Source organism: Schistocerca cancellata, chromosome 9 (assembly GCF_023864275.1).
Source record: "Schistocerca cancellata isolate TAMUIC-IGC-003103 chromosome 9, iqSchCanc2.1, whole genome shotgun sequence".
NCBI lineage: Eukaryota > Metazoa > Arthropoda > Insecta > Orthoptera > Acrididae > Schistocerca > Schistocerca cancellata.
In genome coordinates, this window is record NC_064634.1 from 511,009,619 (window position 1) to 511,023,233 (window position 13,615).

The 13,615-nt window shown below is 39.8% G+C and overlaps 1 protein-coding gene across 6 annotated transcripts in view; it reads right to left on the reverse strand.

Moving 5' to 3' along the window:
- Positions 1–430: 430 nt before the first annotated feature.
- Positions 431–13,615, reverse strand: part of LOC126101112 (GDP-D-glucose phosphorylase 1) — a 92,841-nt gene continuing 79,656 nt past the window's right edge. For 4 of the 6 annotated variants that reach the window (XM_049911794.1, XM_049911793.1, XM_049911791.1 and 1 more), the window contains 3 exons: positions 8,079–8,144; positions 603–739; positions 431–516 (listed from right to left, as the gene is read on the reverse strand). In XM_049911794.1, the coding sequence (XP_049767751.1) occupies positions 624–739; positions 8,079–8,144 (182 nt within the window). In that variant the 3' untranslated portion in view covers positions 431–516; positions 603–623. Of the gene's footprint in view, positions 517–602; positions 740–8,078; positions 8,275–13,615 lie in introns of those variants that run through there. The other 2 variants (XM_049911792.1, XM_049911795.1) reach the window with 2 other exon arrangements.

Below are 13,615 nucleotides of genomic sequence, written 5' to 3' on the forward strand. Positions count from 1 at the left end.
TGCGAGCTGGTAGAGTTTTACAGGTGACTTGGGTTTTAAACAACCTGTAATAAACCTACATTTTTTGTTTAGTGCTTTGTTTGCATGGGTAGATTCGTACGAGACCTGATTTAGGAATTCAGGTACATCAGCACTCCAGAAGAAACTCAGTGATCAATTTGGTTGCAAGTCTTGTTATCATTTATTTCTTTGTTGAAAGTACTATCAATATTTATTTTTAAATTTAATACTGAACTGTATATGTAACTTGGACCAGACCATAGAAACTGAAGTAAATCACATTCATTACTATGCAGCATGTCGATATTGTACTGCAGTAAAACAGTGTATGTAGTGTGTTTGCAGTTACTGTAAGAAACACACAGAGTGTTTCTTCCTTACTGAAAATGTCTTCATTACTAATAAATAAAAAAATTCATACCACAGTGAATGTTAAGTAGTTGTACAATATTTGATTTATTTATTCTGTACCATTTAACATTTTGTAATTAACATGATCACTGGATGCCACATCATCTGTAATATGAAAATTAAAGATACATAAAAAGTGACTGTACTGTAATTTTCTGATATACTTCTTCCATTTAAAAGTGTTTGTTTACCTGAACACAATGAGCACTGTCTTAGTCTTCAAACAATTCCTTCACAGAATCTGTAACCTGTCCAAAAGGACCCTCACAAACATCACTTAGCATTTCAACCACCTGCTCTTCTGTCAGAGACCAATATGCTGCTTCTGCTGTATAAAAAGTTAAAGGATATGTTAACTGGCACAAAGCTTGCACAAATAAAGTTTAAGTACTATCAGGAAAACAGCATTCAGTAGGCTACAAATAAAGTCTTTCAATACCCGAGGAAAAATGCTTTAAAGAATTTTAAATACACAACAATGTATTATTTTTCTACCCACCACTCAAGTTTAAGCATTTATAAAATCACTTACCCATTTTTCAAATTCACTATGCATAACAACTGCCCCCTCAAGACCACAGTTATTCCTTGACAACATATTAAAATTCTGTGCTGGGGTCAAGCGTGCTACAACAAGCTACTTCTTCGTGACCCAAGCACTCCGATTCTGTACAGTGACCTCTAGCAAGACTTGGAGCATATTAGATACATATGACATTAGACCAGTATTTCAAACTCTATGGGAAATGGAGGGCTTAGTGCTTCCAGTGAATGACATCCTGTATCTGAGACTGCCTGGTGTCTCCACTGTGCCACGTGAACGTGGCAAAAAACTGTAGCAGAGTGCTGCACTAAACATGGATGGCACATCAACTACAGAAATTTTGAAAAATCAGTGATAGCATCACAAATGCACGTAAGTTCAACTTTGAGAATATGAAGATCCTCTCCCACACTATGCATCAACTTATAGGTACTCTGTAATAAAACAAGCAGTAAAAGTTTGCATGCACACCTACACAGATCAGGGTTATCGTCTCGGTGGCGCCTGGAGACAGAACGTCTTCAAGGAAATAAATGCAAAAAATGTAATTCCTAAGGAGATTCTGCTGAATTTGTGCCTGTGATCACACCCTCCAGGTGACATCACTCCCCCAACGGAAGCAATGTCACCCGATCAGTGATAAGCTTGACCACTACCGTAAAGTAGGCAGACTTTGCTACACACAGTCAGTCATTTCCTGACAAAGAAGATAGTAATTATCTTCAAAATCTCAAGTTTTTTGATGATGTCTGGGCACCAAAAAAATTTTATACATATCTTCAAGTGGATGAAGAGACACAAATCAGTTAAGAGAACAAGAAGAGCAATCTCTTGACTACTAATTAATGTGGCATTTTTGCTTACAAGGATCAGTCAGACACTGCCCAGGACATGAGATTCAGTGTGCGACTTCAACGAAACATTTTTGAACGTCCACCTTACAGCCTGAGCCTTATCTGTCTGATTTCCACTATGTGGTGTATGTGAAAAAGTGGTTTTGCCCCGACACATTAACTACATTGAAGAACTATAAGAGCGTGTCACTGGTGAATTGCAATATCAGGAGCAGAATTTTATACCGAAGTATTTTTTAACTAGTTACAATTATGGGAAGTGCTAAAATCTGAATGTCATTACATTGAAAAGTAGTATAAGGGTGTAAATACTTTTTTAATAAATCTGTGAGATTACTTCCTAAATAGCCCTCACATTCATCCAAAATCTAAAGTATGACAAAATTATTGTTCCTGATCCACTCTATGCTTCTATTGTACAACGAGTTGTATTTCTTGGAAATTCTACTTCTTAAAATGCAGACAATGTAATTTGTTACATTCTCTTATTTTCTCCAACTTCTATGTACTTCTCAGAGACAGACAATCTGATTCCGATAACACAAAGTTAAATATTAAACAATGGATAAGCTAAATATTACTTTTTGTTGTGCTCTTCAGCCTGAAGAAAGATTTGAGGCAGCTCTCCGTGATACTCTGTGCTGTGCAAGCCTCTTCATCTCCGAGTAACTACTGCAAACCACATCCTTCTGAATCTGTTTACTGTATTCATCTCTTGGTCTCTGTCTATGATTTTTACTCCCTGCACTTCCCTCCAATACTAAACTGATGATCCCTTGAGGTCTCAGAATGTGTCATTCTAACTGATCCCTTCTTCTAGTCAGGTTTTGCCACAAATTTCTTTGCTCCCAATTGTATTACCTCCTCGTTAGTTACATGATACACCCGGCTAATCTTCAGCAGTCTTATATAAACGTACATTCCAAAAGCTTCTAGTCTCTTCTTGCCTAAATTGTTTATCATCCATATTCCATTACATCAATACAAATACTTTCAAAAAAGACTTCCCAACACTTAAATCTACATTCAGTGTTAACAAATTTCTCTTCTTCAGAAACACTTCTTGCCATTGCCAGGGTACCATATTATATCCTCTCTACTTCAGTCATCATTTTGCTGCCCAAACAGTAAAACACATCTACTACTTTAAGGGTCTTGTTTCCTAATCTCATTCCCTCAGCATCACCTGATTTAATTCTGCTATATTCCATTACTCTTGTTTTGCTTTTGTTGATGTTCATCTTATATCCTCCTTTCAAGATACTGTTCACTCTGTTCAACTGCTCTTCCAAGTCCTTTGCTGTCTGACAAACTTACAATGTCATCTGCACATCTGAAAAGTTTTTATTTCTTCTCAATGGATTTTTTATTCCTACTTCAAATTTTTCTTTTGTTTCCTTTAGTGATTGCTCAATATACAGATTGAATAATATCAGGGATAGGCTACAACCCTGTCTTACTCCCTTCCCAACCACTGCTTCCCTTTCATGCCCCTCGACTCACAATTTTTGTCTGATTTTTCCACAAATTTCAAATGGTTTTCACTCCTATATTTTACCCCTGTTACCCTTAGATTTTCAAAGATAGTATGCCAGTCAACAATGCCAAAATTGTTGATCGGTTTCTGCACAAGTTTAAATAGCCTTTTGCTCCCTGTATTTTAACCCTTCTACCCTCCCCCCATTATGCATGGACCTTGCCATTGGTGGGGAGGCTTGCGCGCCTCAGCGATACAGATGGCTGTACCGTAGGTGCAACCACAACGGAGAGGTATCTGTTGAGAGGCCAGACAAACGTGTGGTTCCTGAAGAGGGGCACCAGCCTTTTCAATAGTTGCAGGGGCAACTGCCTGGATGATTGACTGATCTGGCCTTGTAACACTAACCAAAACGGCTTTGTCGTGCTGGTACTGCGAACAGCTGAAAGCAAGGGGAAACTACAGCCATAATTTTTCCCGAGGGCATGTAGCTTTACTGTATGGTTAAATGATGATGGCATCCTCTTGAGTAAAATATTCCGTGACATTGTAATTCTGTCAGAGACAGCAAAGGACTTGGAAGAGCAGCTGAACGGAATGGACAGTGTCTTGAAAGGAGGATATAAGATGAACATCAACAAAAGCAAAACGAGGTTAATGGAATGTAGTCGAATGATGCTGAGGGAATTAGATTAGGAAATGAGACACTTAAAGTAGTAAAGGAGTTTTTCTATTTGAGGAGCAAAATAACTGATGATGGTCAAATTAGAGAGGATATAAAATGTAGACTGGCAATGGCAAAAAAAACGTTTCTTAAGAAGAGAAATTTGTTAACATCGAGTACAGATTTAAGTGTCAGGAAGTCGTTTCTGAAAGTATTTGTATGGAGTGTAGCCATGTATGGAAGTGAAACATGGACGGTAAATAGTTTGGACAAGAAGAGAATAGAAGCTTTCGAAATGTAGTGCTACAGAAGAATGCTGAAGATTAGATGGGTAGACCACATACCTAATGAGGAGCTATTGAACAGAATTGGGGAGAAGAGGAGTTTATGGCACAACTTGACAAGAAGAAGGGACCGGTTAGTAGGACATGTTCTGAGGCATCAAGGGATCACAAATTTAGCATTGGAGGGCAGCTTGGAGGGTAAAAATTGTAGAGGGAGACCAAGAGATGAATACACTATGCAGATTCAGAAGGATGTAGGTTGCAGTAAGTACTGGGAGATGAAGAAGCTTGCACAGGATAGGGTAGCATGGAGAGCTACATCAAACCAGTCTCAGGACTGAAGACCACAACAACAACAACAACAACAACAAAAACCCTCAGATTTTCAAAGAGAGTATGCCAGTCAACAATGCCAAAAGCTTTTCTAAGTCTACAAATGATACAAAGTGTACAACTTTGCTTCCACCGTTTGATGATACAACGATAAGTAGCGGTCAAAAGAAACAGATCACAGATGTCAGGCAGTTAGCTTGGACTGCGTTCAACATAACCTCATTCAAACATTAGTTGATTTGTGACTGCATTATAAAGTTGTTCTTGATTGAAAATGTCAGTTTACGAGCCTAATTCTCATCATTTGTGGGAGGTGTTACTGTTTTGTTTCAATATGAAGAAAACTGCAGGTGAGTCTCGTTGAATGCTCTTAGTACATAGGGTAAGGATGCTATTAGTGAAAGAAAGTGTCATGAGTGGTTTCAGCACTTCAAGAACGGTGATTTTAATGTTGTAGATTGGCAGAGTGGTGGAAGAGAGAATTTTTTCGAAAATGCAGAGACATTGCTGAATGAAGACTTGCATCAAACTCAAGAAGAATGGCATGATTAGTGGGAGTGTCACAGTAAGCCATTTCAAAATGTCTCAAGGCTATGGGTATGATTCAGAAAGAAAGAACATTGGTCCCATGTGAGCTGAAACCAAGAGATGTTGAATGGCCTTTGTGTGTTTGTAAACAGTTGCTTCAGAGGCAAAAACAGAAGGGATTTCTGCATCGCATTCTGACCAGGGATGAAAAATGGGTTCACTAATGTAACCCTAAATGCAAAAAATCATGAGGATATCCCAGTTTCCATGTCGACTGCCAAACTGAATATTCATGGCTCCAAGATCATGCTCTGTATTTGGTGGGACCAGCTCGGTGTCATGTACTGTGAGGTGTTGAAACCAAGAGAAACAATCACAGGTGCTTGTTATCGAATGCAATTAATGTGTTTGAGCAAAGCATTAAAAGACAAATGGCCGCAATACAACGAGAGGCACAATAAAGTGATTTTGCAGCACGACAACACTCGACCCCACATTGCAAAAGAGGTCGAAACGTGCTTGGAAATGCTAAAATTGGAAGTCCTACCCCACCCGCTGTATTCTGCAGACATTGCTCCCTCTCACTATCACCTGTTTAGATCAATGGCGCATGACCAGCACTTCTGATCTCATGAAGAAGTCACAATTTGGATCGATTCATGGATCGCTTCACAAGGTGAACAATTTTTTCACTGTGGGATTCGTACACTGCCTGAAACATGGGAGAAAGTAGTCCCAGTGATGGAAAGTACACTGAATGATACGTGGGTAACCAATTTGTTTCATTAAAGCCTCAACTGTTGGGGAAAATGGCAGAAGAAAAGTTGTACACCTTGTATAAATGTTGGTTTGTCTTTCCTTAAGCTATTTTCTTTGAGAAGTTATATTGCGTCACATGTTCCTAGATTTCTTCATAATCCCAACTGGTCTTCCCCAAGGTCAGCTTCTGCCAGTTTTTCCATTCTTCCGTAAAGAATTTGAGTTAGGTATTTTGCAGCCATGACTTATTAAACTGATAGTTCGATACTATTCACACATGTCAGCACCTGTTGTCTTTGGAATTGAAATTATTAAATTCTTCTTGAAGTCTACTGAACATCTTGGAGACTAGATGGAAGAGTTTTGTCATGGCTGACTCTCCCAAGGCTATCAGTAGTTCTAACAGAATGTTGTCTACTCCAGGGGCCTTGTTTTGACTTAAGTTTTCCAGCACTCTGTCAAATTCTTCTCATGGTATCATATCTCCCATCACATCCTCATTTACATCTTCTTTCATTTCTATAATATTGTCTCAAGTACATCTCCCTTGTACAGACCCTGTATACACTCCTTCCACCTTTCAGCTTTCCTTCTTTGCTTAGGACCAATTTCCCATTTGAGCTCTTGATATCCATACAGCTGCTTCTCTTTTCTCCAAGGGCCTCTTTAATTTTCCTGTACACGGTATCTATCTTTCCCCTAGTGAGATATGCTTCTAAATCCTTACATTTATTCCCTAGCCATTCCTGTCTAGTCATTTTGCACTTCCTGTTATCTCATTTCTTAGATGCTTGTATTCATCTTTGCTGCTTCATTTACTGCATTTTTATACTTTCTCTTTTCATCAATTACCAATTACATTCAGTATCTCTTGTGTTACTCAAATATTTGTACTATGCCACATCTTTCTGCTGCCTTCTCTATTTTGTCTCTACAAGCTACCAATTTGTCATCTACCGTATTCCTTTACCCTGTTCCTGTCAATCGTTTCCTAACGCATCCTCTGAAACCCTCAGAAACCTCTTGTTCTCTCAGTTTATCCACATCCCATCTCCTTAATTTCCTACCTTTTTCCAATGTTTTAATCTACAATTCATAATCAATAAATTGTGGTCAGAGTCCACATCTGCCCCAGAAAATGTTTAGCAGTTTAAAATCTAGTTCCTAAATCTTTGTCTTACCATTACATAATCAATCTGAAACCTTCTGGTGTCTCCAGGTCTCTTCCACATATACAACCTTCTTTTCTGATTCTTAAACCAAGTGTAGCAACGATTAAATAATGTTTTGTGTAAAATTTGACCACGCTGCTTCCTCTTTCCTTCTTACCCCACCAAGTCCATATTCACATACAATTTTTCCTTCTCTCCCATTTTCTACTATTGAATTCCATTTCCCCATTACAATTAAATTTTCATCTCCTTTAACTCTAAGAATAAATTTCTTTTATCTCATCATACATTTCTTCAATCTCTTCAATATCAGTGGAGCTAGCTGACATATAAATTTGTAGCACGGTGGTAGGCATGGGCTTTGTATCTATTTTATCTACAATAATGCGTTCACTATGCTGTTCATAGTAGCTTACTTGCATTCCTTTCTTCTTATTCATTATTAAACCCACTCCTGCATTACCCCTATTTCATTTTGTTTGTGTAACCCTGTATTGACCTGACATGAAGTCCTGTTCTTCCTGCCACCAAACTTCACCACTTTCCACTATATCTAACTTCAGCCTATCAATTTCCCTTTTTAAATTTTCTAACCAGCCTGCCTGATTAAGGGAACCAACATTCCATACTCCGATCCTTATGATGCCAGTTTTGTTTCTCCTGATGACAACATCCTCCTGAGTAGTCCCTGCCTGGAGATCCAAATGGGGGGCTATTTTACCTCCAGAATTTTATCCAAGAGGAAGCTATCATCATTCAACAATCAGAAGAGCTGCATGCCCTCGGAAAAAGTCTGACATTCACATTATTTTTATAGTCTTCAATAACCTTGACTATTTAATATGAAATAAAAGACAAAATTTGATAAATATGTATTATTCAATATAGCTTTCCATAAGGATGCTTGTTTCAAATGCAACATTTTGTGACATGTAAAGTATATTTACATTTTATATTGTAAGAGAGTATTTCCTCTATTTGTCTAATATACCTGAAGTTTCACGGTTTCATACTTCAGTTTAAGTGAACTGGGAAAAGTTCAAGATACTTACTTTTAACACTGAGATGGCCAATCAGCTCACATATTGCAGGATTGAAAGCATCATTTTGTTTTGCTCCTAAAAAGCACATGTACATACATGTTAGTGACATCAGTGAAAGTTCAGTTCAAAGCATATTTGTATGTGGTGATCTTTTTCTTTGCACCAAGCAGTTATACAGTCAACTGAATAAATCATGTATCATTTACTGAAACAAAGAAAGAAAATGCTTTAAGGGAAGATTACAATTCATGATACTGTTGAGCTGTTGAGCAACAGACATGTTTCCAGAATGAGATTTTCACTCTGCAATGGAGTATGTCACTCTGCAGTGGAGTGTGCGCTGATCTGAAACTTCCTGGCACATTACAACTGTGTGCCCAACTGAGACTCGAACTCCCAAGTTCGAGTCTCGGTCGGGCACACAGTTTTAATCTGCCAGGAAATTTCAACAGACATGTTGTCATAACAAACAACTCTGACAGATGAGTAAGTACACTTCCAATTTTATGTGCCTACTGAACAGCTCAGTGCCTCATCCTGTATGGCGAGTTACCTCCCACAGTTAATTTGTGTCTTTCGTACAAGATTTTCCATCAAGGTATTAGTAGTTTAGGATTGTACTGTATACATTCTTATCTGAGAGCCTTCAGTAAGGTAAATGAAAATTGTTTTGTGCAGACTAATTATTTATTTATTTTGTGTTCCAGTGATCCCATTGTGAATATATCACAGGATAAAGAACAAGTTAGTTTCACAAGCTATGTTCTATGGCATTATTAAATGCCACTTGCTGTAAGTGCCAATTCAATGTGTGTACCACTTCATGGTTTGAATGTGAAGTTTGTGCTTGATTCGGCCATTAGAGGTCTGCAGGCTGTGCCCGCTGTTCGAACTAGTGAATGTATAGGTCAGACTGCAAGGCTCGCCGGCCACTTGTGTATTGCTAATTGTATTGGACCTTGCCTCCCTCAAGTGTTTGCTTTTCAGGTAATAAATTACAATGTTCTTGGGTTATAACACTTTTTGGCAATGGGTTCAATACTCGACTCCATGAGTTTCACTCTAATCACTGGTCCTTTGAATTTAATTTCCATGGAGGTAGTGCAGGCACTGACAGTTTACAGTTTAACGACTACATTGGGACATCTGAACATCTTGCAGTTCCAGCAACAACATGCCCGCCACCATTCCCTGCACATGATCATGCAGCAGAAGACTGGGATGCTTACAAAAAGCACTTGTGGCAACATTTCCAGGCATTTGGGATCACAAATGTAAACTTGTGTAATGCTCTTTCCTTTATCATGGATTTTACTTTGCATGTATTGAGTGTTGTATCAGCTCGCCCCCTTACAAAAACCTTTAAGTCTTCCTTTCAGTCAGATGTGTGAATTACTTTCTACTTATAACTGTAAACATGTTATTGCTGTTCATGTGGAGTTTTACTGTTGACAAATTAGCTGGCCAGGCAAACTTCCGAGCAGTGCTTCTGATCCATTGAGAAATTATTTTGCATTACAAAATCATCTGCTTGTCTGAGACGGAGTGTTGCTGTTAGCTACAAAGGACACCATTCCACAGGCTGCAGTCTCGTCTGTCCTTCGGTGTAAGGTTATGCATTTATTACAAGTGGACCTCTAGGATGTATCATTACAAAAGCATTAGCTTGAAAACATGTTTTTTGGCCAGGTATTGATGAGGAAATGATGTGAACTGTTGCAGCCTGCCCACAGTGTGTCACTTATCAGGCAGCTCCTCATGCTTCATTGTCACTGTGACCGTATCCACAGCAGCCTTGAGAATAAATTCATGTAGATTTTGCAGGACCCTTTTTGAATTTTTACTGGCTTTTTGTAACTGATGCTTATCCCAAGTTTCTGCATGTGGTGCATGTCTGTCTACTTCTGCAGCAAAAATTTCAGCTTTGTCAAAAATTTTGTCAATGGAAGGTCTTCGATATATGTTAGCTACAGACAACAGCCCCCAGTTCATATCTCAGGAATTTAAAGATTTTTGTAAAAAAAAAAAAAAAAAAAAAAAAAAAAAAAAAAAAAAAAAAAAAAAAAAAAAAAAAACACTAGTGTTCACCATGTTACATGCTCCTGTTTTCCACCATCAATCAAATGGGGAAACAGGATGACTAGTATGAACACTTAGGTCTCAGGTGAAAAGACACATTTCGGATGTGTTACCGAAAGCAGCTCTTGACCAGTTCCTCCACCCCGGTTGGCGACAGGAATCTGGTAGAGTTGTTGCATGGTCTTAAGCCCCAGATTCTGCTATATCTGCTTTGACCAATGTCAGGCCATCCACCAGCACCAGTGTTGCAATGCTTCTGTCCTGGCACAGCTGTTTGGGCTCATGGATTTGGCCACCAGCCAAAATGGGTGCTTGCAGTAATTGAGAGTACTCATGACCAAAGCCTCTTCATCAACCACATGGGTGTAGGGAGGGTGTCGAGACACATAAACCATCTATGACCTCATGTGGTAGCTGCACACCGGGTATGTGCATCCTCCATCTGCCCAACTGTCTCTACATCACGGCACGTGCTCACCTTCTCCACGGCCAATGCCAACATTTTTGCAACTGTCTCTTCTGTTGCAGGTGTCACCTTCAGCTGTCGAAGGCCACAGTGGAAGCCTGGCTCCGATACTGTCACAGCCGAAGCCTCTGCAGCTTTCACCTCCATTACAGTTAGCACCACCTGTTCCGCCGCCTTCACTGCAACTTCCTTCCCTAGGGGTGATCTCAGACGTGGAAATGGAAGCTGTGCCAGCACAGCCTGTTCTACCATAAGGCCTCTCACAGGGGCAGGCGCTTTACTTGTCCGTGCTCTTGCTATTTCCAACCCTATGCACCAGTGACAGTGTGTCGTGCGATTATAAAACCTACATTGATCACAGAAGAAATGGACATAAGCACAGTGCTCACTTTTACACGAAGGATGAGAAGTGCTGTAACTACAAATTTAGTGTGTTTGCCACGTCACAGTTATGCATGAAGTTTGTGCTTGATTTGGCCCATTGGTGGCCACCCGGCCTGTTAATACAACAGCTGCAGGCTGTGCCCCTGTTGAAGCTCCTGACTGTAAAGGCCGGAGCACAATTCTCCACCAGCCACTTGTATATAGCTAATTGCATTGTATGTTGGCTTTCATGTGTGTGTACTGTCTGAGCAATAAATTACACTGCTCCTGGATTAGAACAGTATTAACCAACTTCATATTAAGGTACCGAGAACTAAGATTCTATTTAAAAAAATAAAGTATTTCAATATGCTTATAATAATTGAAAATATGCACACAAATAAGGGTCTGGGAATGTATCTGAGTGTTACAGCTATGTGGATACTATACATTATGGTTCAGGAAGTATTCTATAAGTGTAGAATGGTTCTTGTAATAGGAACTGTTTTAAGTGTTTTTTAAGTAAAAGTTCACCACCCACAAGACAATTTGTGAAGGGAGGGCATTAAAATCTTACAGCCACTGAAATGTATCCCTCTCCATACCACACTCAGGTTCATATGCTTATAGTGGATATCTTAATTCCTTCTAGCCTGATACATCCTATTGGGCTTAAAATGTGTCTTTTTTCCCTTCTTACATGCACCCGGTAGAGAATATATTGTGCAATGTGTCAGGATGTCAAGTTCATTAAAAAAATTTCTAGAGTGGACTCCACTCTTATTTCTTATGACCTGTTTCTACACATATAGTACTTTCCTAGCCAGTGGTGATTTCTCCTAAATATGATTTGATATGCTGTAATGGCATGAAAATAACTGTCATAAGCTGATTTTTATAATTTCCATACTTCTATAATGACAGCCAAAATGTAAAGCTAAAGCTGTAAAACACAGACATTTGCACAGATCCAGGGTGTGGTTTGACCATTTTAGTTTACTATCAGTACATAAACCCAAGTATTATAAGTATCCTCCCCAGTTATCTGCTGGACCTCCAGTTTTCTCCTGTGTCTTCAGCCTCAGAGGTTGTGTGAAAGTGAATAAAGTTTATTTCAGTACAATTTACAGAAAGACTATTTATGTTAAACTAGTTCACAGTATCCTTAAAGATCTTAACTGACACCTCAAGTTTTTCTAATGAATTACCAGTAAGTACTGTATGGTAACCAGCAAATATGGTATTCATCTTTCAACTGTCCCTTCTTTGCTTAGTACTGGCTTGGCATCTGTGGTCTTGATATTCATACAATAGCTTCTTTTTTCTCCAAAGGTTTTTCTAATTTTTCAATAAATTGCATCTATCTTCTCTTAGTCCTTCATGTCTGATTGGTTGGTTTGGTGTGAAAGGGGCTAAACTGCAAGATCATCAGGATGAATGAAAACAGCCTCCATGGGCAAAACAGATCAGTCGAGTTGGTGTCGCCTGCTAGCACCAGAGGCAGCGGATCAGGAAGATTAAGATGCCACCTCAAAGCAGCCAAATCAGGGCAGTCTATGAGTAAGGAGGCCACTGTCAGTCAGGCTCCACACTGTCAGTGAGAGGGATCCTCACCTCTGAGAATGTGGCTATGGGTTAGCGAAATGTAGCCAATGCGGAGGCTACAGAGGATGGTGGATTCTCTGCAAGAAGCGTGCAGCAAAGACTGCCACATGGCCGTGGTCTCCTTAATTGTCCTCAGTCTGTTTGGGAGGTCAGCGCAGACCATTCCGAGTTGCGTATAAACGACCGTATGTCCAGTTCCGGGAGTCCCATTTTGAGAATTGGCATCTTGGTGGCCAGCTTGGCCAACCAGTCAGCTTGTTCATTTCCCAAAATCAAAACGACTGATGGAGGTCAGAGACAAGATTCTCAGTAGCTGTAACCAGTAGCTAAGGGGAGTAGCACTGGTCTGTAGCATGAAGGCTGCTAAAGGAATCACTACAGATTAGGATACTCTTGCCAATGCAATCATGGACATGGCTAAGGGCTAATTTAATGATCATAAATTCAGCAGTGAAGACACTGCTGCCCTCTGGCAGAGAGTGGAGTTCACTACACTGTGCATATGTGTACGCAACTGACTGTTGAGCCATCAGTGAATAACGCTTCCGAAACCAGATACTTCTCAAGAACAGCCAAGAACAGGCAGTGAAAAATCATGGAGTCAGCGGAATCTTTTGGACCAAAGGAGACTTTGAGGCAAATCTGAGGTCAGGGCACAAGCTATGGGAGAAGATGCGATGTCTCCTTGGCCAGAGGCAACAGTGGAGGAAGCTGCAATTCTGAAGAGCATGACTGGATGCGTGTAGCAATTGTAAACCCATTTCTGGGTCACTGCTTGGGAGGTGGAGCTCCCTTCCAGGGAAAAGGACACGGTAGCTGGAAAGGTCAATGAAGCTACGAATGCTTACAGCATAATTCAGCAGCTGTTGTTGGCGCCTGATAGGTAATGAAGGAACTCCAGCCTCGACTAGTAGGCTGTTCAGAGCGGCTAGTTCAGAAGGCTGCTGTCACAAATTGGACCTCACAATGATGAATGGGTCCAATATCAGCAATACTTAGGGAGACGCTGAACCATATGAAGACTCCCACAGCG